The sequence below is a fragment of the Cryptomeria japonica genome, chromosome 11 (assembly GCF_030272615.1).
Source record: "Cryptomeria japonica chromosome 11, Sugi_1.0, whole genome shotgun sequence".
Taxonomy (NCBI): domain Eukaryota; kingdom Viridiplantae; phylum Streptophyta; class Pinopsida; order Cupressales; family Cupressaceae; genus Cryptomeria; species Cryptomeria japonica.
The window spans coordinates 109,656,290-109,682,848 of NC_081415.1; the positions used below are offsets into that span (position 1 = coordinate 109,656,290).

The 26,559-nt window shown below is 36.2% G+C and overlaps 1 protein-coding gene across 3 annotated transcripts; it reads left to right on the top strand.

Annotated features, from left to right (window-relative positions):
* Positions 1 to 20,844: 20,844 nt before the first annotated feature.
* On the top strand, positions 20,845 to 23,612 carry LOC131037600 (uncharacterized). 3 transcript variants are annotated; one of them, XM_057969782.2, is made up of 3 exons: positions 20,845 to 21,188; positions 21,386 to 21,576; positions 22,211 to 23,612. In XM_057969782.2, exon 3 carries the CDS (start codon positions 22,212 to 22,214, stop codon positions 23,313 to 23,315), a length of 1,104 nt encoding a protein of 367 aa, XP_057825765.1. In that variant the 5' UTR covers positions 20,845 to 21,188; positions 21,386 to 21,576; position 22,211; the 3' UTR covers positions 23,316 to 23,612. The 3 variants fall into 3 exon arrangements, with proteins under 3 accessions (XP_057825765.1, XP_057825766.1, XP_057825764.1); XM_057969783.2 differs by having other exon boundaries at positions 20,845 to 20,999; XM_057969781.2 differs by lacking the exon at positions 21,386 to 21,576 and having other exon boundaries at positions 20,845 to 20,999.
* Positions 23,613 to 26,559: the final 2,947 nt, after the last annotated feature.

Sequence of the window (26,559 nt, forward strand, 5' to 3'; positions counted from 1 at the left end):
GTCACCTTAGTCTAAGGACCTTGGGAAGGTTGGAAAGAGTTGAACCATTGGATGGTTCAAGAGATAACCTAAGGAGACATCAAGAGTGAGAAACCTCTCTACATCAGATTGGTATCAGAGCCACTTGTTTGAACAAAGTGGTGTATGTCAGACCAAGAGGTAGAGTCGGAAGCTAGCAGCATGCCACCTAAGGTAATGAGTCAAGAGGCCATTAGGAAGTTGGTCCAAGACATGCTTAGTGAAGCCTGGGAGCAAGATACCAAGAAAGGTAAGGCAAGATCATAGAGTGGGGTGATGAAACTGATGATGAAGATGCAGATGTGATAAGAGTGGTGACAAAAAAGAAGGAGTTGGATAAAGATCAGCAAATCTTCTTGTATGCTCTTAAATCACTCAACAAAGATAGTCTAGATGGTTTACTGGTCTATAGTGGAAGCCTAAATGGAGAACAGATATTGGATTGGATAGAAGCTTTGAACAATCATTTTGAATAAAAGGAGATTGCAAAAGAAAAGAGGGTCAATATGGCTAAGACCAAGTTGAAAGGATCCACTCTAGTATGGTGGAACATGATGCAAGAATAAAGGGAACAAACCGGGAGAAAGAAGATCAACTACTGGAAGAGAATGAAGATTAGAGTAAAAACTCAATCCCTACCTCTAGATTATGAGGTGCAGATACACAAGAAGTTGATGAGTTTGAATCAAAGAGAAATGGATGTGAGTGCCTACACAGAGGAGTTCAAAGAACTAACTCTACGATAAAGGAAGCAAGAGGAAGAACTGGAGAAAGTAGCAAGATACCTAAATGGCCTAAGACATAACATTCAAGATGAAATCAGCATGTTGGCACCTGAGACAATCCATAAGTGTTTCCAGTTGTCCTTGAGAGAAGAGGACAATATCATGAGAAAAAGTGAGTACAATAAAAGAGGCAAAGGTGGTAAAGGATTCAGAGGAAGATGCACCTTTCGAAGGGGTCATAACTCTAGCAAGAATGAGGAAGGTAATCAATCTGAAAATAGTGGGGATAACTTCAGCAAGAGTGGTCAGTTTAGAGGCAACTCTAGAGGAAGAAAAAATTTAGAGGCAGGTTTGGCACTCAAGGAAGATGACCCACAATATTCACAGGTTTGGCACTCAAGGAAGAAGGAGAAGACTATGGGGAAACCTTTGCTCTAGTAGCAAGATTGGAAGGAGTGCGTATGCTTCTTGCATATACAGCTTTTAAAGGATTCAAGGTATATCAAATGGATGTAAAATATGCATTCCTAAATGGAATACTTGAAGAGGAGGTGTACATAGAACAACCAGATGGGTTTGCCCTATCAGAAGATAGTGACATGGTGTGTAGGCTACATAAAGCCTTGTATGGACTGAAGCAGGCACCTAAAGCATGGTATGAACGCTTGCACTCCCATATTGTGAAGATTGGATTTGAAAGAACAAGTGAAGATAGCAATATCTACTTGAAATAAGAAGGAGATCAGATTCTGATCTATGAAGTATTTGTTGACGACATCATCTTTGGAGGTGATGACAAGATGAGTCATGAATTTGTTGATGAGATGAAAAAAGAGTTTGAAGTGTCACTCATAGGGGAGATTAAGTTCTTCATTGGACTACAGATTCAACAAATGAAAGATGGAATCTTTATTACTCAGTCCAAATATGTCAAAGAGGTGTTGAAGACCTTTGGCATGGAAGACAGTAAACCGGTTGGTACACCAATGGTGATCTGTTGTAAATTATCAAAAGAGGATGACTCGACATTGGTAAATGAGAAGGATTACTGATCAATGATTGGTAAGTACATGCAGTGGGTATTACCGCTCGATTTCAGCAAAGCCCAAGAAAATCCCACTTGGTAGCAGTCAAGCGGATTCTTAGATATCTGAAGGGAACAATTGACTATGGGTTATGGTATCCATACAATAATGATTTCAACCTTAAAGTGTTCACAGATGTTGATTGGGCTAGTAATGTAGATGACGGGAAGAGCAAAACTGATGGTGCATTCTTCCTTGGTGGTAGACTGGTCTCATGGATGAGTAAAAAGAAGAGTTGTATCTCTCAGTCTACAGCAGAAGCAGAGTATGTTGCAGCTTTTATGAACTGCACCCAAACTATTTGGATGAAGCATGTATTAAATGGCTTCAAATTTCCTATATCTGAACTGGTAAGCATATTTTGTGACAATACAAGTGCAATTAACATTTCCAAGAATCCGGTTTTGCATGCTAGAACCAAGAACTTTGAGCTCAAGTATCATTTCTTGAGGGAGAAGGTTCAGAACAAGGAGGTTATGTTGGAACATCTTTCCAATAAGGAGCAGTTAGCAGACATATTCACCAAGCCTCTACGAAAGGCTATATTTATCTATTTGAGAGGTGAATTAGGGGTGCTGCCCCTTCAAGAGGTGAACTGAAAATATGTGCTCCACATCTGTCAAGTATGGTAGTGTCCAATATTTTTCAAGATTGATGTGTTGAAGGATGCTACTCCTCAGGGGGAACATCATAGTGGAATAGGAAAACTTGTGCCTCCACTTTGGCATTGTTGTCAAAGGGGGAGAAGATGTGAAGCGGAGAAGATATCTGCAGCAGAAGATGTGATGCTAGGTAATATCTTTGTATATTGCCATCAATGCCAAAGGCGGAGATTGTTGGCATTTGTGCAGAATATGTTGACATAATGATATCATATGTTGTCATTGATGTCAATATGCTAAAGAGTGAACCAGTATATTGAAAAGAGTGAGCTAGTATATTGAAGTTTGCAAGAGGAAAAGAGAACCAATATATGTGAGAATCGGTATAACATTGTGAACCAGTATATGTGAAAAGGTGAAGCGGTATGTTTGTTTGAGGTAAACTGGTACGTTGGTATGAGAACCGGTATATGAATGTTTTGCATGACAATCGGTTGGTAGTCTCAACTTCAGGGTTTTTGGTTGAAGTGTTCCAAGCTTGTGTGATGAGTCAGCATTGTAATCAAGATCAGATCGTGTTGCCACATCAGCTTGAGCACATGAAGGATCTTGCATGAAGGAGATCGATCCTATCTACCTCGTGAATGTGCGAAGTCTCTGTAAACAATGGAGAACGCATGATGAGTTATCGCATTCATGAAGCAGTGAAGAACAAACGATGGAGAATGTCTTGAGATCTGTTCAAGACCGTTGTATTCTATGAAATGTGATTAATGGTCAGGATTGAACCGACTGTATTGGTAAACCTAAATGTTTAGGGTTTAGGGTTTATGCTACTGACCTATCTATTTTCTATAAGGTCGATGATGTGTTTCATGTTTAGGTTGTTGGCAAATGGTGTGTGTGTGTATCTAAGTGCAGAGATACATGATTCTTGCTAGACCAGATGAGATAAGAGGATTGATTCCTGCATAATGTGTGTGTAGAAGGAAGGAACTTAAGCAGATCTGCATTAGGCATTGAGTGCTATTATCAGATCATTGTAATACTTGTTGATCTTTAACCACTTCAACAGTTGGAAAATCCCTTAACCAGGTAGCCTTAACCAGCTTGCTGTAAATCCTTTAACAGTGTGACTCAAACTCATCGAGTTCTTGAAATCCTCTAACAAGGTAACCTCTAATAGGGTTTAACCCTTAATCGGGTATTTAGCCATCCCTTAACCGGGTGATCTCTAACAGGATCGATTCCTAGCAAAACTTGTTGTAACAGTCTCTAACTGGACTAGGCTCCTAATAGAGCAGACTTCTAAAGAGTTCAAAAGCAGCTTGTGGGTATTCATCCCCCCCGTGGTTTTTCCCAGTTGGGTTTCCACATGAAAAATTTGCGTGTCATGTGTAGTATTTTTAATGTGATGATTTAAGTGATTTGCGTCTAAAGGTAAATCATGCTAAGCTAGCTGTTATTATATTTCTAATGATAAATTACCTATTCATGCATAAGGGTGAAATGGAAGTGTAGTATTAATTTTAGTGGTAAGCTAAGTGATTAATCAGTTAATGCTTGTCACAGTCATTCTTAGATTTACCAGTTGCACTCTATTTCAGACCGATGTTACTGTCTGTCAGACATTTGCAGTGTTTGCAGTCAAACTGGTTTGGGAAAAGTATTTGTGTCTGTACTGATTCACCCCCCCCCCCCCTCTCAGTACCGGTTTGGTACTTATTGTTCATCATTGAGTTATCAAATCTGACCATCAATAGATGTAGTCAAAGAATTTGAGCTATCAAAAGAATTGACTATACCTACAATTTTCTCCTAAGTATCCTTAATTCCTTTATCTATATCTACAGTAAGTAAACCAGTGTTGCAACATACTCTATAAATATTGGTACATTGCCTCAAAGCATTATCAATCAACTTTAATTTATCAGTAATCTCTTTCTTCTTAGATTCAATCATCTGATCAAAAGTAGCTCTCCTAGCTTATGTAAACCTCTCCAATGCCTGTCGATTAGATATCTACTGTAAAGATTGAAAGTCCTTAGAAATGCGCTCTATGATTATTTTGAGCTTGTCGAATGGGCTTGCTCCTTTGTCAAAATGGCACTCTGGGACAAGTCTATGCAAAATTGGGATTGATTGATCAATAATTCCTTTGTCCACAGATCCTTCCTTCATCATCTTCTGTGCATCCATCATCATGAGCTCAGTAGAACTCATCTCAGTTATGCTTTTTTGCTCTACCAATGAGGTGTCAATTGATAATAATGATGTGCTCGCTACTGATTCCTTGCCTGATTCCTCTTCCTTCCTTTTTTCGGAAAAACATCCATTAATGTCTTGATGTCCTGAGATACTTGTTCAACAAAATTGCTAGCCTTGCCTAACTATTTCTCCCTCTTCTTCTAGTTAAATTCAGTTTGAACCTCTTGCTTCTTCAGTTTTGCAGTACCAAAGGATTTCTCAGCCTCATCAATAGGAGCATCAATTAACATCTTTGCATAAGCATCTAAAATCTTATCATCAACCTCATATCCCATTTCCTCTATCCATATTTTCTGGGGTTTAACTGCTTCCATCAATGTTTCATCCTTTTTAACCATAAAGCAGATCTCGGTTTAGTATTTCTCAACAATTTGTTTTGGAACCCTCTCCCTAGATTTCATTGCCTTTCGAAATGCCTTGAAGTAACCCCAAACCTTATCATCTCGCTGACTACCCAAAGTAGCAATAGATTGTTTCAATTGTCTTCCTACCGGGATATCAAATGCCCATTGTCTCTTCCCAAAACTGAGAGTTTCATTAATGAAAAATAGCATCAAACAGACAATAAGACTCTCATACTGGAATGTCCCCTTCCTCTCTCCTTTGATCTTCCCAAGGTTCATTAACAACTTATATAAAATCCATCCACAGAGATCTGTTGGCATTTTTTATGTTTATGTTGTGATTGTCATTAATGGACACACAGTTGTATTGAGATCCCTTTTTATGTATGAGCTAGAGCTCAACCAGTATTTGTTTCAACCGGTATGTTGTATTCTAGTCTTTAGACTATTGGTGATTTTGTAGAATGTGTTTCCCGGTCTGAAGCGGCATGTCGACCCCAAGCGGTTCATAGATCTCAAGCGGTATGAGGGAGCAAAGCGGCATAACACATTCCTACCAATCTTCATTTTTGTCAAACTGGTAACCAGTATTTTGTATGAACTGGTAATACTCTATGATGAGTTACCAACCGGCATTTTGTGATGAGTTACCAATCCACCGATTGTTTGACGGTGCCGACACACTGACAGTTCTTTTTGTGTCGTGTTACTGAGTATGTCTAGATTCATTGAACCTAGAAAATTGTAATGTAATCCTATTAGACCGACATGAAATCAAATTCCTTTAAAAGGACATCATGTCTAGGGTTTTAAGATGTTGCTGAAAGGGTTTATGTTGTGACTAGGGTTTAAGGTGGTTGTTGAGTTGTTGTAAGAGCGATCTTATCTGAGAAGATCAAGTTGTAACTGAGAGAAGACTGAAGTAATGTTGGAATGCATTAGTAAGTGAGCTATACTAGATCTAACCAAGTAGTATGTGCTATTAGATAGATCAAACACTTGTTGATTACTCACATCTTTGACAAGTTTGTAGCCCTTAACCGGGTAGGCCCAAAAGCCTTTTGTAAAATCCTCTAACAAGGTGGTTCACTCCTATGAATCTAAAATCCTCTAACAAGGTAGTCTTTAATTGGACTTATCTCCTAATAGAGATTGAGATTCCTAACAGGATCTGTTGTGGTGAAGAACATTGTAAGACCTTAACCGGTCTGACCTTAACCGGTTCGGTTTCTATTCTGCAGATAGTGACTTGTGAGTTTCATCTCACCGTGGTTTTTCCCATTTGGGTTTCCACATCAAATATCTTGTGTTATGGTTGTATTGCTTTTGTGGGTGAATGCTTTATTTGCATTTTGGTTTGCATGTGTGATAACTGGTCTGTCTGCTAAAGCTGTTTTACCGGTTTATCTTCAGACTGCTTAAGTGTTTAAGTACAAATATTTTTGGAATACTAATTCACCCCAACCACCTCTTAGTATTCATCAATTGGTATCAGAGCCTACCTTTCTATAAGTTTAACCACTTGGAAAGAGATATGGGGGAATACACCTTGAGGGAACTTACTCAATGGCTTACTCAGTCTGAGCAAGCCTATGATGATCTTATGGTCAAATACAAGGCATCTCAAGCTAAAAGGAGAGAACATGCAAAGAAGCTGATGGAGCTATCTAAAAATAGTTCTGAAGATGAAGCAAATATGGAAGCCATGATTGTAAAAGTAAATAAGTTGAATGATTCAAACTCCAATCTGAGAAAGGAGTTGGAAGGACTGACTATCCGGTTTAGTCAAGAGCTTGAGAACCGGAGGAAAGCTGAAGATCTGGTAAAGGACAGAGATCATGAGATCTCCAAGTTGAAACAAGAGATTAGTGCACTGACTGCTCACCTTCATGAGAGCAGAATGGAAAAAGAAGGAGTACAAGATGAACTGAACATAGTCATCTCTGAAAATGCGAGCCAAATGGAGTCAAATACTGCTATTTCCAAAGTGAGTCAAAGGAAATACTTGCTAAGTTCAGCAAAAGTACTGTCAAGCTAGAGCCAAAGCTTGAGTCATCTAGACTGGTAAAGAATACCAATGGACTTGGTTTCTCTAGACATGAGGAAGGAGAATCCTCAGGAACAAATGCTTAAGCATCAAAGAAGCAACCGGCACTCAAAGGAAAAGGTAAGCAAAAATTCAAACCTATTTGCTTTAACTGTCTTAAAGAAGGACACACTGCCAATGTATGTAGGAGCAAAGCCTACAATAATTTTCCTTATTTTATCAACAATGTATGTAGATCCAATAAGTTCAATGGTCATTGTTATGCATGCAACAAGTTTGGACATAGAGCATCTGAATGCAGGTATGTCATGAACAATACCGGAAGATATCCTCAGAGGACCCAAGGAGCTAGTCCGGAATCTTTTGTGAACCGGAACCCTAACCGGTTTAATGCTTACAGTTATCAGTCAGGCAACAATGGTTATCAACCGACAACCGGATGGAGAGAAAACTATTGGATTTGTCATGGGCATGGTCACACTGCTGCTACATGCAGAAGGAAGAATGGAAACATGAACAATGGACCTTGGAGAGCACCTGGATTGGTTTGCTATCACTGCAACAAATCGGGTCACATTGCAAGATTCTGCAGAAGCAGAAAGAGTATATCTGATGATATATCGGTCACTCAGGAAGGAGAAATTGATTTTGAAACAGTTCAAGAAGACATGAACAAAATCTAGAGGAAGAAACCAACAATGTTGGAAGAGGAATCGGTTTCTGCACCTAGTGTGGAAATATCAGAATCGGCAAACTAAGCTCCAAAGAGGCTTAGGGGGAGCAAACAGCAAAATGTTTGTGAACCCCTGGTTACACTGATAAAAGGCCTTAACTAGTATGTAATACCTGTCACTTGGGAGAAGACCGAAAATGGTAAAAGAGGCAAATTAGGGTTTACGCCCTAATAGAGGAGCATTAATGGAGGTGGGTGAGAGACATGTATAAAAGCATATTTCAAATCATTTCTCACTATCTGTTTTCGAGCGAAGAAAAAATTTTCAAAGTGCAAAGCGAAGAAAAGGCGATTTGAGCTAAGATTTCAAGAAATTGACAAATCTTGAAGGAGATTCAAATCCAGTTTGCAAGCGGTCGTGAAGAACACAAAGTGGTGATTTGGCAACCGACGGAGAGTGGAGTGAAGCAGAATTAGGAAGCCCTAAATTTGCATTTTAAAGGTATTTTCGTGTTCTTGAAATACTTTACAATGGCTTCCACATCTCATACTAGTTCTAGTACATCCATTGAGTCGGAAAGTTTCATTCAAAGGAAATCCAAATATAATGCCTTATCACAAGTTTCGGTTGGAGTCATAGTTGAAGAGGGAAGTTCAGACTATATTGATTGCAAAATAGAAGACCTAGGGTCTTTAGCTATTCACACCTAGTTAGGATTATTTTGCGGCAAGGACAAGAAAATCAAACCGGAGTTTAGTATCCTAGAGAAGAAGAAACTCCATAATGATGTATACTTTTTGGAAGATTTTATGAAGGATCATATCAGGATCATTTTGAGCAGAGTCCATGGTGACAAGATGTACCTGGAGAGGACGCATGATATCACACCATAGGCAATTCATGCAGTCACTAGTTTCTGCAATACAGGGGAAGTGCCAGCCCTAAGAACTATAAGCAAAACGGAAATGGCCAAGCTCACCGGTTCAACAAGTGACTCACGAGGTATGATAATTAATCCTATCAAGGATGATCTAGTGAAATACACCTGCATGGTGATAGGCTACAGAACATTCTCAGCCAGCAAGATTAATTTTGTATCTGTTGCAGCGGTAAATGTCGCTTATCCTATGATTAAAGAAGATGCATCATTTTACCTATGCACCGGTATGCAGAGGCAACTCTTGTCTAACCTAAAGTCAATTAAACAGGATAATGCACTAAGATTCAAGTTCAAACAACTATTGGTTGGGTTGTTCTTTTATTTTCAAGGCTACTTTCCTGGAGTAGGAGACGTCCAGTGGTCTCCTGACCAATCGGTAACCAAATAGATCAAGGAAAACATTCAAGCTGTCGGAACCGGTTACCCTGATGTTCTAAACAAATATTTTGATGAGTTCAAGAGGAAGATGAGTCAAAGAATGAGGATCTCGGGTGATATCATTAAGAAATATGAAGATGACATCTATTTCACCATTCAGGTGGACAAATGCCTAATGGAGGTTGTTGAGCCTAGAATGGAGGAAGTGGAGCCAATGGGCTATGAGGTGGTGTATGATTTGCTAGAAGGGTATGCCTCAACCCTTATTGCCTCACCTCTTGATCCCAAGGCTAAGAGGATCGGAACCTATATGGAGTGGATTGCACTAGCCGAGGAACCCTCTGTTAAGAAAGGAAAAGAACCAACTACAAAGAAAGCAAAGGCAGTGCCTATAGCATCGGCACCGGCTACTACTGCAACTCCAAGAGTGACCAAGCAGTCACCTGCAAAGAAGAAAATAGAAGTGGCACCGGCAAAAGTCTTTGAGAGAAAAAGAAAGACTAAGTCAAATGAACCTAACTCTAAAGAGACCAAGTATGATGAAAAGCCAAAGAAGGCCAGACAGACAAAGAAAATGAAGAAGAATGAACCAGCAGCATCTGCACCGGTAAATATTGATATCTCCTCATACAAACCTTTGACACATTATCAAAGGACAATAAAGAATATTAGGAGAAAATTACTTCATGATTTAGTAGATTATTATAATGATTTTAGTGATGAGGAGAAAGAAGAAGTATTACAGGAAATCATTATTTATTTGTGTAAAAATGACTGGTCCCCATCAGAGATTAAATCTCAGACACCAGATTCTTTATATAAAGCATTAGATAACAAATGGCCCATTGCCATTGAAAAAGAATAGGAGATTAGGGAGAAAGTCTTTGCACAGTACTTTCCCGACCTCTCAAATTCAGAATTATTTGATGTTTTGGATCAGAATAAAGGACTCTTCTTCACAAGGAGAAGAAGACTCTGGCTGTTAGAGGGGAGAATTGATGATGTTGAAAAAGACACTCATCAGCATATGGATTATGCTATCAATTCTCACAAAGCACGTATGGCCAACCTACAAGCGGAACAAGAACCGGTTGTATCCAAACCGGATGAAGTTTTTGATGAAGAAGGAAACCTGGTTGAAGAACCAATCGACACTATTGATGTCGATGCACTGGACATAGAAGATTTCACTCAGGACATACCTTCTGAGGGAACAGAACAAGGGCAACAAGCCGAACAGAGCAATAAGCAAGCCAAGGACACACAAGAAGTGGCTAAGGAATAGGAAGAGAAGAAGAAGAAGAGGGATGAAGATGAGAAAAAGAGAAAAGAGGAAGAGAAGAGAAAAGAGGAAGAGGAGAAAAGAAAAGATGAAGAGAAGAAGAAGCAAGAAGATGATAGGAAGAAGAAAGAAGAAGAGGATAAGGAAGAAAAGAAGAAGAAGGAAGAGGAAGAAAAGAAGAAGAAGGAAGATGAAGAAAAGAAAGAAGAGGAGAAGAGGAAGGAAGCAGAGAAAAAGAAGAAGGAAGAAGCAGACAAGGCAGCAGAAGCAATGGAGAGCACACATATGCAGACTTCGAAGGCAACCGGGAGTCAAGCCAAACCGACTGATATCGCCAGTCATATCGATCTCTAGTCTGCAAGTGAGTCAAAGCTTATGCAGAGCATCAAGGTTGCTCAAGAGCAACTTGAAATAATTCGAAGGAAAAAGGAGCAAGACATAATTCAAGCGACTTTAGACACCCTTACCGGTTTGATCCCTGGTACCAATCTTCCTAACACTGAATCATCACTAGCACAGCTCAAACTACTATGTACTGTAGTGGATGATCAGGTGCAGAGCCTAAAAGAAGCAGCTGAGGCAAATTTCAAGAAAGAGCATCAAAAGGCTCTTAACATTGCTCTAGTGAAAAAGTTGAATGAGCTCCGGTTTGAACTTCTGAAATACCAAAAGGATATAAGGGACGCTTTGGATGAGGGAAACTTGCTGCTAAGCAAAATCTATCAACCCCATCTATTCTGCGATGATGTGCTAGCTTAGAAGAAAAAGCTTCAAATGGACTTACAGTCCTACTTGAGCACATTTAAGCCACCCTATGATTCCTTTGCAACTTATGGGCAAACCGTTCACTGGTTCCAGATCCAGTCAGCCAAAATGGAGCAAGAGATCAATACATGGTCTAGAGATTTGTAGGAGCTACAACTGGTTTTACTTCCACGTCTACAAATTCTTCAGAAGTGTTATCTGAACCTGGATGCCTTGACAGTTACGCAGGAGTTGAGCACAGTTGATGCCATGGAGGAACAGGTATCCTAGATGCAAACAGAGAAAGAAGTGGCCACCTCCCTACTTGAGTCCTAGTCTCTATCCATGAAACAATTTTTGTAGGACTATAAATCAGTTTTTGACAAGTATTATTCATTGTTGTCATAAGTTTTTATTATTTTATCAAATGGAAAACAGGGTTGTTCAGCGGCACTTTGTCATTGTTGGCAAAAGGGGAGAAGTACTCTATCTATTTTGGGGCAGAAGTGGCATGTCGACCCCAAGCAATTCGTAGATCTCAAGCGGTACAAGGGAGCAAAGCGGCATAACACATTCCTACCAGTCTTCATTTTTGTCAAACCGGCAACCGGTATTTTGTATGAACCGGTAATACTCTGTGATGAGTTACCAACCGGCATTTTGTGATGAGTTACCAATCCACCGATTGTTTGACAGTACCGACACACTGATGGTGCTTTTTGTGTCGTGTTACTGAGTATGTCTAGATTCATTGAACCTAGGAAATTGTAATGTAATCCTATTGGACCGACATGAAATTAGATTCCTTTAAAAGGACATCATGTCTAGGGTTTTAAGATGTTGCTGAAAGGGTTTATGTTGTGACTAGGGTTTAAGGTGGTTGTTGAGTTATTGTAAGAGTGATCTTATCTGAGAAGATCAAGTTGTAACTAAGAGAAGACTAAAGTAATGTTGGAATGCATTAGCAAGTGAGCTATACTGGATCTAACCAAGCAGTTTGTGCTATTAGATAGATCAAACACTTGTTGATTACTCACATCTTTGACAAGTTTGTAGCCCTTAACCGGTTAGGCCCAAAAGCCTTTTGTAAAATCCTCTAACAAGGTGGTTCACTCCTGTGAATCTAAAATCCTCTAACAAGGTAGTCTTTAATCGGACTTATCTCCTAATAGAGATTGAGATTCCTAACAGGATCTATTCTGGTGAAGAACATTGTAAGACCTTAACCAGTCTGACCTTAACCGATCTAGTTTCTATTCTACAGATAGTGACTTGTGAGTTCCATCTCACCGTGGTTTTTCCCATTTGAGTTTCCACGTCAAATATCTTGTGTTATGGTTGTATTGCTTTTGTGGGTGAATGTTTTATTTGCATTTTGGTTTGCATGTGTGATAACCGGTCTGTCTGTTAAAATTATTTTACCGGTTTATCTTCAGACTGCTTAAGTGTTTAAGTACAAAGATTTTTGGAATACTAATTCACCCCCCCCTCTTAGTATTCATCAAAATCTAACTTCTCATTTTCCCTCATGATCTTATGTGCGGCATAAATGTAGGAGCTAGAAATTGAGTTGAGATGATTGGATTGAGTTACCTTTTAACCAATGATCATGTTGTCAAATCTGATGTCTCTATCGGTGATGGTGTTGACCCTTATCGATCATCAGTCTGAAGTTGTACCGATGAGTTTGTTAACCTAATCATTAGAAATATTTTTCTCCAGATGTTGACCAATATGTGGCAAAACGGTGATGGCCCTAATGGCCTCCTTCGAGATCTTATAAGGTTTGTCCAACCAAATGAATTCTCCATGCACTCTGCCCAATAAATATCTGATCATCTCATCTTTGAATTCCAGGATATCCAAAATGCCAGTAAACCCTAGATCCTCAATGTGCTTATACTCGGGCTTGCTCTTTCCGAAGTCTCCCATCAACTCGCTCATATACATGCTCTTGATATCATTGGTACCCAAATCCTCAATGTGGTAGTTAATGTATGCTTTGACGTCTTCCACATATATAACTCCTTCCGGAACACGGGAAAAAGTGCCAACTGAATCATCAAAGGTGGCAATATGCGGATATTGCTTGAAAATCGGCCTGGGATGGTCGTTAACCTAAAAAACAGTAGGATTTGCAATAAAATTAGGTGCAGAGGATGATCTCACTTCCATGATGAAAGATAAATACCTAAGAAATAGTTGTTGATGAAACCCTAAAGAACTCTTGCGATCACTGGTGGAATCATTGAAAAAGATATCTGATCACACTGAATTGCCTTAGACTCACTCTGAATCTCTCTTAATAGCTTTGAATGCAAGGTGATAAAAAAAAAAGTGGATTCAACGTTTTAACCTTCAAGAAACTCTAATCTGTCATTGATATGAATGACTTCTAGTGGAAGATACCAGATCTCAATCGAACATCTCCATACCGGATAAACCTTTCCAATGTCTAGAACATCTTCCAGAACTCCTTCTCGGGGCTTTAGCAGTGTTATCATGAATTTTTCCTACCCCTAAGGCATATGCCTCAGTTACCAGATGAGCTTCCTGCTGGTGCAGGAGCAACCTCCTCTGTCGGTTGAGTAACTAGAGCATTCTCATCTACTGATTGATCATCTGACTTCCTGACCCATTTCTTGATATGATCTTGTTGTATTTCATTGACCTTCTCTTTCCCTTTATCATTTGATCCATCATTTCTAACCGGTGGATTTTTGCTTCTACAAAACTTAGCTATGTGTACAATCTCGTTGCATGCATAACATGTAACATTGTTCTTTTAAATTGCTTTGCTATAACCGGTATAATTGCTTGACCTGCACTAATTAGCCATATGTCCAAATTTTCCACATGCATAACATTTAACATTCATTCTACAATCTTTTGTCTTATGACCATACTTATTGCATTTAGAACATTGACCAGGAGTAGAATTATAGTTCTGATTTGCTCTATTTCTACATTGCCTAGCTATGTGACCAAATTTATCACAAACAAAGCATCTACAATTAAATTTGTAAGCATTAAGCTGCCTTACCGGTTCCTTCTAGTTTTGATCTTCATTTGCAGTACTGGAGCATTGACCTTGTTCAAATCCAAGTCCACTGGAATCTCCATTTTGTCTTTGACTTTTCAATAATTCATCAAGTTGTGTTGAACTAACCTTGAATTTGTCCTTGTACTCACTTGCAATAGTCAGATCATCTCTCAGAATTATCATTTGTCTCTCAAGTTCTTGTCCATTACATTGGGATTGCACTTAATCAGTTCTCAACATATAATTTTCATGAGCCAACCAGATGTATTCTTTAGATTTGTCTTTCAGATATCTCCCAAGGTTTTCTTTATTCATCTTCTGTTCTTCAATCTCCTTTGACATCCTCATAGTTAGGGCTTTCATTTCATTCCTCATGACCATATTCTCTCGACTCAGCTTCTGACATCTTTCATTAAGTGCATCTTTCTCTTCATTATCCTGATTTTGCAAAAGTTCCTTCCTCCTAGCTTGAACAGATGACAGCCTCTCCTATAGGATAAGAATGAATTCCTTGGAAAAATTCAATTCATCTTGTAACTTCAGGTTCTTCATCCTTTTAGCATCATAATCTTCAAGTGCTACCTCAAGTTGTCTCTCCAAACTCATATCCATGGATTCTGGATTCAGGATCTCCCTCAAGCTGTTAAAATTCCTCTGAGGCACAAGGCTTTGATACCAATTGTTGGAATCCAAGAACACTGAGAGAGAGGGGGGTGAATCAGTGTTCTACCAGAATATTCAATTTTAACATTATTATAACATGCATTCACCAACTGATAAACCAGTACATATAAGATTGAAAGAAGTAAAGAAATTAATAAGCCAATCACACAAATGAATACCATAACACAAAGAATTATACGTGGAAAACCTCAAAGAGGAAAAACCACGGTGTGATTTGTGACCCACAATATCAATCCACTGGCCATATGAAAAGATATTACATAATATGGGGGCCTACACTTGCAAGAAGGATTATTGCCTAGAGCACACTACTCATCACAAAGGAGTCTCACTGACTACAGTCACTTTGAATAAGAAAACATAAAATTGAACTCATATAATGCATCTGCTATGCCTGATTGAGTTCCAGTTCAAGCTCTGACTATTCTGGTTCTAAAACCCTAAACCCTTACCAAAATAATTTCTTACATAAATGTCCTCATAATCTTTGCATTGCATTCATTACAATCATGTCCTTACATATATCTCTTGTATCACAAAATGATCTAACCAACTGACCTATATACCCTTACAATCTTTCATGCCTCATATAGGCTTACATAGATAATTACAAAATGAATATACATGTCGACTCAATACATATATACATAAATATGAAAATCAATTCCTGACTGTCAGATCTCCCAAATATGTCGGCCTCCAATACCGGTATCCTGTTGTAAGTCATGTCGGCCTTCAATGACAGTACCCAAAGAATCCTTCCTACTAGTGAAGATACCTGTCGATGCCAGTGTCGGTGCCGGTGAAGTGTTTGTCGGTAACAACCAAACCAAGAGATGAAAGTCGGAACATGTTGCCATCAATGACAACATATAAAACCAATCAAATGAGTGTCAATTGCCAAGAGATCCAACCTTGTCAAACAACAGTCTTTCACTTAAGAAGAATCAAAACCAAGAATGTATATTGTGCTTCTTCTCATTCTTGAAAGGAATATGATGAAAGAAAGATGGCAAATGAAGTCTCTAATTTCTACTCAAGTGTCTCCATGTCAATGTTGAAAACTATCTTAGACCACATTGACGAAGATAATAATCTAGAACGTTGTGGAGATGGATGAAGAACATAATCCAAATACAAATATTTCTTCTCTAAAGATAGAGATGCCTCCTCCAAATGCTTCTCAAAAGTTTCCATACTCATTTCAAACTGTGATGAATGATCATGTAGAAAAAGAACAAGAGGGTATAAATGTTCCTCACAACAACTAAACAAGAAACATCTCCATCAAAGAGAAGATGAATGCAATCAACAATTTATCCTAAATTTAAAATATGATACTCTATAAATAAACCTGCAATGTTTGTTAAGTGTTCATCACAAGTAGCCATATTTGAAAGATAATGTATGTTAGGTACTACACTGGATCACAACTAGCCATGAATGTGGCAACACAAGAATCATTAGAAGCAATATTAGATGAAGGAGATAGAATCATATTGATTTTCTTCATTAGTCATATTTATATGGAGTTAGGAGTTCATTTTTATAATTTTCCATTACATGAACACACATCAAGGAAAAAAGCAATCGACCACCACAAGATTTCCCTCCAATTAATCAAACACAACGAATTGGAATTGATTATTGTGAGTTAGGTGTTTAATTTGAGATTTTCCCATTGCATGAATGCACATCAAGGAATAAAAGCAATCAACCATCATAAGATCACCCCCTAATTACTTAGCACTTTATGTTCAATGAAATTATAGGTGTCGCTTACCAAAAAAATGAAGTAGAGTTGATCGTAGTGCATGCAAATGGTGGATTTTACCACGAAAATCAAATTATATTTTTTTGAAGAAATGAGATCAATCTAATCACACTATGACAAACAACATGAAAAATTATGCACTTACAAAAAAAACTATATCAAAAAATGTTACAGTAGGAGCTTGAATGGAGCCTTGGAAGTTCCCAAAATGAGAATGATTCAACAACATCCATGAAAATCTATAATTTTTAGAAAAACTAGGGACCAAAATCAAAACCCTGCAATTACACTACTAAAAAGAGAATGAAATTCTTCCCCAAGTAAAAAAATTGTAAAAACATAGATTCCAAAATATTAAGTTGTGGTTTTTCAAAGATTGATTACAAAAATGAAAACTCAAATGGAGAGAGGTTGATTGATTAGGGGATCATCTTACTGATGTTAGCTTGAACACATCATGCTAATATAAACATGGCCAATGAGAAAAATATTCCCTTATATTGCCAAAATATTTTATTGGTGGTGAAACCATAAGGAATATTATTTTCAATCAGAAATCATTACAATAAGAATTTGTGGTGGAATCTAAATATATTCCTACAATAAAAAATATTCACCCAAAGGTGTTGGTATATTCACTTAGGAAAAATATTTTTTTCAATCTTCTATATGTTAGCTAGAGAAATGTGGTAGTCTTAGATAAGCCTATGGCATTGTACCGAGTAGTGTACATGCAAGTGCCTAGTAGGTACCAAATACCTTGCACTATATAGGGATTTCCTTGTAATTTTTTGAAAAATAATAAAAAATATAATTATCCTTTTTTTAAACTAACAATACCATTTTCTAGGGGTTGACGCTAATACATGCAACCATACAATTGTATGGTTGATGGTGTGATAAGGGAGACAATGTTTTTTAGGGCTCCAAGTAAAGTGCTTTGCTTTTGACAAATTGACGATCTTAATTTTATTGGTCTTATAAATGTGATGGTAGGGTCTATTTTGGCCCAAAATGCTCCAAAATTGCAACTGATTTTTGGATCTAGCAACCACCTCCCAACTTCAAACCCTTGGATATCTAACCTCACATATATGATTTGAAAACAACAAAAGGCAAAGACAAATTTATTGAACACCCTAAACTCAATGATGAGTTTATATCTTCACCAACAAACTCCAAAATGAACACGCAATACAAAGACAAAGAGAAACCCCAAAATATGGTATTTGCATCAAGTGTTTATGTTTCTCCAAATCATTATTTGATGCAAGAGAAGATAATACTCAACTATTCAAGATCTACCTAAATATTTGTAACCTATATCTTTCAATAAAGACTAGCAAGAAGCATTCTCACGAGCTTTGATACTATGTACGATTTGGTATAGAATGCTCTATACCATGCAAGATTTTGTTGAAGATTGTAGTCATCCAAGATCTAGGAACTACTATGAAAGCACAAGAAAGATTAAATATGAGAGAATAATTTTGTTCTATCAAAGAATGCAAATGATAGATTACTTACAATGAATTGTAATTTAATTAAAATAAAAAAGGGAGCCCCTTGGTTATATAGGCTAAGGTGAGACATAGGATTGTATAAAATTATGGTACATGTCTTCAGCTTATGACTTGAGACATAAAGTGATAAGTATCCTATGTGTACCCTAAGTGAACTTAAGTAACTAGTGTGAATATGACCTAGGTGATGAACTAGCTAGGTAAAAATGTTGGAGTTGATAGTGAACCCCACAACTTTGAGAAATCACCTACAACTAAAAAAAAACTATTAAATCTAAAGAGAAAAAACTATTGATGTGTTCATGCTATCTTGAGAAGATAATTGATCCAATAAAGCATCTAATATTGAGATTAACTTCTAATGAATTGGATACAACCAAATTGAAAAGTGGGTGATTACAATAAATGAATGAAAGCTTATAAAACCAAAAGATCAAACCTGTGATCAAACCCTACGGGAGGATTAAGTTAGATCATGATAAGTGCTCTCATTCAATGACTTGCTTGACAACATGATCTAAAAATAGTTCAATCTAAATATATAGAAAAGAACTCCTAGTTTAGCTTTTAGCTTAAGTGTAATAAAGTAATAGGGTACCTAAGTAATTAATGATTGATTAATCAATTACTAAAATGGTTATCTAATTAATTCAACAAAACACCCCTTTCACACCAACATCCATAAATCTTGGCTAAAATTAGACTATAACATTTCAAATATCATCTATCATAAAATACCCCTTGAAGTGGCATAGAATCTAATATATTTTATCTTTGGGGTTACAAAGACTTCATGAAGAAATCAATGCCCCACTTTGATGAGTAAAATTTTAATTTTTTAATATTTAATTGACCAAAGTAGATAAATTCTATTAAATCCATTTTAATATTTAATTGGCTAAAATAAATAAATGCTAAAATTCTACAATTAAATATCAACTAAATTATATACTATTTGTTTTACCTTTGCTCACTCAAAAATATAAGAATAGGCTAATTAAATCCTCTAATTAAAAATAATTAGGAAGGGGGAGTTATAATAGATGCCCTCCCAATTCTCATGTCTATGTGTTCATATGTTGGTGTCAACATCGCATGCTTGTTAGTCTCATTTTTCAAAAAGCTATTGTGATTTCAAATGATAAGCTTCATGGTAGGAAATAGATATGCCTGAGTTGGCCTAATGGCACAAAGAACTTGTACTCTTGAAAGAGAAGTCACAAATTCAAATCCTACGAGGGGTAGGGTATGCATGCCTCATTTGTAGCACAGTAAGTTGCCTCTTGCATGGAGTATGAGGTTCAATGTTCTTTGTCTAGGCTTTGTTCTAGCATTAGTGAAATGCAGGGATTTTGTTGAGGATGAGACAGTTGTAGTTGGTCCTATGACTTGATAAATGCTTGTTCTCTTTGCCTTGTGCGAGACCCAGGTGGATTTCACTTCTTCAAGACATTGATCCTCTACAATCTGGATATTCTAGGCATCTTAATGATGATTGGACCTATGTTTGAATTCCTCTTCTCGTCTCTCATAATTATCTAGATGATATTGAGTGTTATAAATGTATGGTTGCTTGAAATATTATGGATTAGTCTCAAAGCAAATTTTGTCTTATTTTCAAGAGTTTACTCTTGGGGATCAATTAATGCATGTGCAACATTATAAGTGAAAGACTATTTTGTATGGGTTATAGTTTGGCTTAGTAGGTCATATGTGTCCATGGCAGGTTGTCAAACCTAAATGTAGATCCTCTTTTACCACATTGCCTAACTTGATATACTCAGGAGTTGATTAAGGTCGTAACATTGTAATTCACTACTAATTGTTCTATGGGTCTCTTGTTATTGCATGTGGATTGTTGCTAATCTGAAATGGATAATTATATGAGATATGCAAGATTTTTCTTTTTAATGATAAATGAGGTTTCATATGATTATATTTCCTCCTTGCATTGTGACTTTGTTTTCCAATGGATTTGACATTTGATCATTTGACTTTGGATTTAATAATTCATATTCATGAAACATCTTTCTTCTTTTCTTCTTTTTAATTTTTTAATTTTCTAGTTCAGTTTCATGTCCTACTTTCACACTCTAATCCATTTTTATAACTTTTGATTTATCTTAAGAGACTCACACTGTCTTACCTCATAGGGATTACTCTTAAGAAATGCAATTAATTTATATACTTAGGTGCATATGCATGCTTATCCATATCTAAAGTGAAGGAGGTCTAGAAGGTTTGTTCTTGACTGCCATTGGAGCATGGTAGTCCAAGCCTGGTTTCAAGTTCATCCCTATTTTAAAGAAAAGGAGGATTTGCCCTAATCCGATGTATTAGCCCAAAACTGTCCTCCCCTGGATGTCTTATTTTCTTTGTCTGAAATATCTTATTCCCCTTGTCTCAGCCTGAGCAATGATGCTAGAGGAGAGGACCTGTTGTTTTGATAGCCAACACACTCCATGATATACAGCTGCAAGAAGTCATCAAAATTGAGATGGCATTTGTAAGCTATAATATTTTCAAGTCCTTCATACTTTCATTAGCATTCATCACTGTTTCCCCTTGGTATTGTTTGAAAGACTTTTGAGTAGAAATTGTGTAGGGAAAAAGTAATCCACCTTTTTGATCATCATTGAGTTTCTAAGGTACATTTATTTTGTTCCCGAATCAGGAATACCATGTTGCCCATTAGTCTAATCACAGTCCGGTTTGCAGGGTGGTCTCATGTACTGTAATCTATACTGTAGTTCAAACACAGAGACAGATTCAAAGGGTAACAAACACAATGGACAACTCCGCTTTCTTCTGCTACTCCACAGCCTTACGATTTGGATGAACATTGAAGACTAACTATATGGGACAGATGTAATTTACCTCCTAAACTTTTGGTGTTGAAACTATCTTTTGGATATCTTTCAGTACTTGGGATTTTCCTTGATTGGAGGAAAACACCTTTCAAATAGATATTAAACTAAGAATGTCCATATATAGGGTAACGGATGCATCTATTTTTTGGAAACAGGATTAATTTTACCATCTGTTCAAATTTTGAAGGTGCAAAATTCTGCCATGATATATCTATTTTCATTTACACTGTTGCAAATGGCTTGGGTTGGTTTGAATTGTTTGCAACTGTTTTTTGATCGTATGCACAATTTTCTTAAAATAATAGGTGGTTGATTTTGTTGGGTAATCTTATTTTCTGTTAAACTTTCCGCGGGGTTTTCTTTTATTTCCTCTCCTCAATGCAGCATTTTCATTACAATGGCCTCAGCTGCACAGCCAAGCAATTTACTCTGATGATGGTGTTTCTCAATCGTGTAAACTATTCAGGGTTTATGTACCCTACTGGATAGAGGCTTTATAGAGCTTTGGATCTGTCTTTCATGTTGTTGCTTTTGATTCAAATGCAGTAAGGAAAACAGCTTGAAGGAGATCCAAGGTACAATTCTGATGCTTTTCTTGATACAGAGGGAACAATGGCCTTTTATTGTAAAATGACAACTTAGTTATTTTTAGCTAGCATGCAAATTTTGACTTAATGGCAATTTATTTTTCTTCATCTGTTCACCATTGAATTTCAATTGTAGAATATGATTTGCATGGTTCAAACAATTTCTTCTTTGATTATGATCTCCTTGATCAATGCTTTCTTGGTTCCATTTTTTGTTCTTCATCTTTCGCAACCCATTTGAAAAATCCTCTGGCTAGTCAGTGATACCAGATTTCTACAATTTTCTAGATTCAATTGTGTTCATGATTTTTTTTTGCATCAATCAGCGTTCTCTTGATTCCTCTTGCTAACATTTTTTATATTCATGATCTTCCCTACTTATCATGGTGCTTTTGCAAAGATTCATCAGGGTTCCCACTTTATAAACTGTGCATGTACTTTGTTTTGCGGTCCTTTGGCCCTGAAAATAGATTAAAATTTCAAAATAAGCCATGTTTTTTATGCCATTAAAATATTAAGAACAGTTTGGTTCTCAGGTTCTGTCACACCATCTACTGTTCAACAAAATTGTCTTGCTTGTAGCTATTTCAATCTCTCACAGCACTGTATGTTTTGATGACAGGATGCAGATCAATTTATCTTTAGTCATGTCTGGCACAAGGTCTATTAAAAGAGATATAGAACTGAGGATCTTACTTATTTGGCTAATCGTTATGCCAACTTGTGCCCTTTTTATATACTTCCATGGCCTGAAAATATCCTACTTCTTCCGTCCCCTTTGGGACAAGCCACCAAAACCTTTTCGCTATATCCCCCATTTCTATGCAGAAAATGTGTCCATGGAGCATCTATGCAAAATGCATGGTTGGAAAATCAGGGACAATCCTAGGAATGTTTTTGATGCCATCCTATTCAGCAATGAGTTAGACCTCCTCGCAATAAGATGGCATGAACTAAACCCTGTTGTAACAACATTTGTGATTCTTGAATCCAATACAACCTTCACAGGCCTACCAAAACCCTTAAACTTTGCTATCAACAGAAAAAAGTTTGCCTTTGCAGAAGCCAAGGTGAAGTATGGAACTGCTACTGGATGGCCCCTGTCAAATGGACAGAGCCCATTTGTAGAAGAGGCATACCAAAGAGTAGTTTTGGATAGGCTGTTAAAGGAGGCAGGTGTTTCCAAAGATGACCTTGTAATAATGGCAGATGTGGATGAAATCCCAAGTGCCCACACCATAAACCTTCTCAGATGGTGTGATAACATACCTCCTATAATGCACTTACAGTTGAGAAACTACATGTACTCATTTGAGTTCTTTGTGGGTTATGACAGTTGGAGATCACAAATCCATGTTTACATGCCAGGAAAAACCAACTATGGACATTTTCGCCGAGCAGATGAGATTTTTGCAGATGCAGGATGGCACTGTAGCTTCTGCTTTCGCTATATAAATGACTTCATATTTAAGATGAAATCTTACAGTCATGTGGATAGAGTGAAGTTTTCTTACTTTTTGGACCCTTCAAGAATACAGAACATAATTTGCAGTGGGGCAAATCTGTTTGACATGTTGCCAGAGGAATACTCTTTTCAACAGATAATTGCAAAGATGGGTTCCTTACCTCATTTCTTCTCTGCAGTGCATCTTCCTTCTTATCTCATCAGTCATGCTGACAATTTTAAATACCTTCTGCCAGGTGGTTGTGTTAGGGAATCTGAATGATTGCTTTCCCATGAAGTTGGGAAGATCTTTTCTGCAATCGAAAGTTGGCTGAGACTGAAAAGCATATTCTGTCAGAATGTATGAAATGAAATACAATATTCTGTCAAAATTCTATGAAAGGATTGAACTGTTCTAACCTAATGACTTGCCCACACTTCCATGTATTGAGGTATTTTGATTTTTGTGTTCACTGTCAATTAAGATTGGTTAGCAGTCATTGAAATTTGTGCAGTGAATATATAGAATAAAAAATTGGTGGCAAATATTTAAATAAAAGGAAAGAAATTTGTCAAATAATATTTTTGGTAAGATAGAGTTACCTGTTTTTTTCACAGCTTATTTTCAATTTTGCTCCATTAAAATAGGGAAATATTTCAAATTATCTTTCTATCAATCGCTCAAATCCAAAGAAATAACACATAAACAACTTCAGAAACATGAGGTTGTTACATTTTTTTTTTTAAATGTGATAGAGACATACAACTATTTTAAATTATAAAGAAAACTTAATAAGGGTTTTTTCAATTATTATGCTGAACTTAGTAAACTTGAGAGGTGGTGCTTCTTAGTTTAGTTTTGGGATATCAAAAATTGAAGTTACAATCTTTTTAAATTTTAGTGTCATCAATAATTTTTGTATTATTGTAAGATTTAGCATTTTATGTTTGACAATATCAATTGAAAATGGTTTGATAAAAATTTTATTTCTATGTTAATTAAGATGCATGAGTAAAATAGTATTTTGGATGGATTTGACATCCATACTCTTCACACTCCCACTATTTTTATGTGGTGATGTTGCTTTATAGATAAGATGTATCACAAATAGAACTATTAGACATAATACATATATGTTCAAGACTCTTCAATTATCTATGAAGTTATGTGAACAAGGGATCGAGAATACTTGAGATATTCAGTATATCAATTTCTTGTAGGGAATTGATATTTATCTATGAAGTTACATGAACAAGGGATCAAGAACACTTGAGATATTCAATGTATAGATTTCTTATAGGGAATTGATATTAGTATCAAGTGTATTCATATAGAAGGATGCATTACTCCTCACTAAAGTAGGCTTGCTTTTAGTTTGAGAATTATTTTGGGTCAATTGTGTATATGCTCTAACTGGAGACACATAAAATAAAATAAAAAATCATTACAATTGTCCTAACAATCGACCTCAATTTTTCCCATTGATAGGTGGATCTTCATTATATAATACTCTTATTATTTATTTCTCATTATTCCATTTTTTATTATATTATAATATTCATATCATAATATATATCACCTCATTATTCTTCATTATATCATAGTATTATATTATTATTCATTTAATCCATTAAAATATATTCTATTATTAATTCATTTTCCAAATCTCCTACAAATCAACTTCATCTTCTATTTATCATCCCCAACTCCTATCAATCTCACTCATCTAATGCATGTGTGATAAACACTAACAAAATTTAAAATCATCTTTGTCCCAGATTCATCCCATAATCTAGATTCACCGAGGATGCCTATTTAAGCAAAGCCCCTTTCCCATTTTGGGATCCATGACTTTGCATTCAAACTCTTTGCATTCATATCTTTCTGATATCGAGCAATATTATCTACATAAGATCTTGGTTTAAGGAGTGCAATGGAGTAGATTGTGTGATATGCATGTGTGTTCTTAGTTTAGATTTCAATTTGCTTGTTGGGAAGTTGAATCTTTGATTCAAACAACCCATTTCCTCCATTTACAATTGACATGCCCGATGGAACAGACAATCTTTGTCCTTTCATTGATTTCCTTTAATTATGTTTTCTATAATGTGCAATCATTTCTTGCAATGCCTTTAAGTGCTCTGTCTAGCTCCCATGTTTTGCATTCAACCAAATAGCTTGCATGCTTGGTCTTCGCTTACAAATAACGCATCATTTCAGTTCATGCATTCTATAAAAGGTCAACAAACCTTGTTCATGCTACCACGTTTTGCATCTGAATAAACATTTAATGAGCCTCCGCTATATCTGCAGACTTTGCATTCTTTCAAGCAGTTTGTATGCTTTGTCTATGTGCTCACCTATCCTGCCCAGACAGCTCAGGTTTCAAGCATACATATCTCCATTTTGTGTTTTTGTGGATTAAGACTTTTGTTATGGCTCATGTATTCAGCTAAAAGTTTCTAATGCCTTTTTTTATCAACAAAATTTATTCGGTGCATATCCTGCAATTTATGGCAATCTGGTAAACTGTTCATAACGCCTTTTTTATATATTGTACCATGCAATGACTCCTCTCTAAGGCATCCTGGAAAGCTATTAATATGTTGTTTCAAACACTTGCCTAAGAACAGCTAAAACTGCCCATGTTTCCACTCCCACATTGTTATTTATGTAATCTGTTTTAAAACCCCTTCCCTATGTGTGGCTACATGTTTTTAATTATGCCGAGAGTTATGTTGAGAGGCGTTCTATAATGTCATCAAAACCCCTTCCTTACGTGAGGCTGAACCTTTGCCATCATACCTTTTTGCATGCAAGACTTTAAATGGATTTGTATTCTTGGTGTTTAGTATTTTAGAAGAACATTTATTTTACACATGATTCTCTTCTATTATAAGATATCTCTCAAACATATTTTATATATATTTTGTTAATATAAGTATACTAGTCTTCTCTTAGTTTTAAAATTTTAATTCTAAATGGATTTAGATTACATTTAGTTATTAGTTAGAATGTGTCTTTAACTTTTTAAAATTAGATTTAGTTCTTTAGATTTTTAAAAATTAGATTTAGTTTTTTTTTAAGTTTTTTTTGTTAAATTAGATTTTACTTTCTGTTTTTTTAAGAGTTAGATTTAGTTTTTTTAGTTTTTTTAAATTTAGATTTACTTTTTAGATTTTTTTTTTTAAATTAGATTTAGTTTTTAAGTTTTTTTAAAATTAGATTTAGTTTTTAGATTTTTAAATTAGATTTAGTTTTTGTTTTAAATTGGATGGAATTTTTGTTATTTTTTAGATTATAGTTTATTAATTTAATTTAGATTTAGATTAATTTAATTAATTTAATTTTTTAATTTAGATTTTTTTATTTTGGATTTTGTTAGTTAATTTAGAATTAGTTAGGTTTTAGTTTTGTTCATTTAAATCTTTAATTAGATTTGTTGGATTAGTTAGTTTTTTTAAAAAATTTAAATTTTTAGTTCACTAGTTTGTTGTTTCATATGGCGACGTTTTCTTTTGGTTGA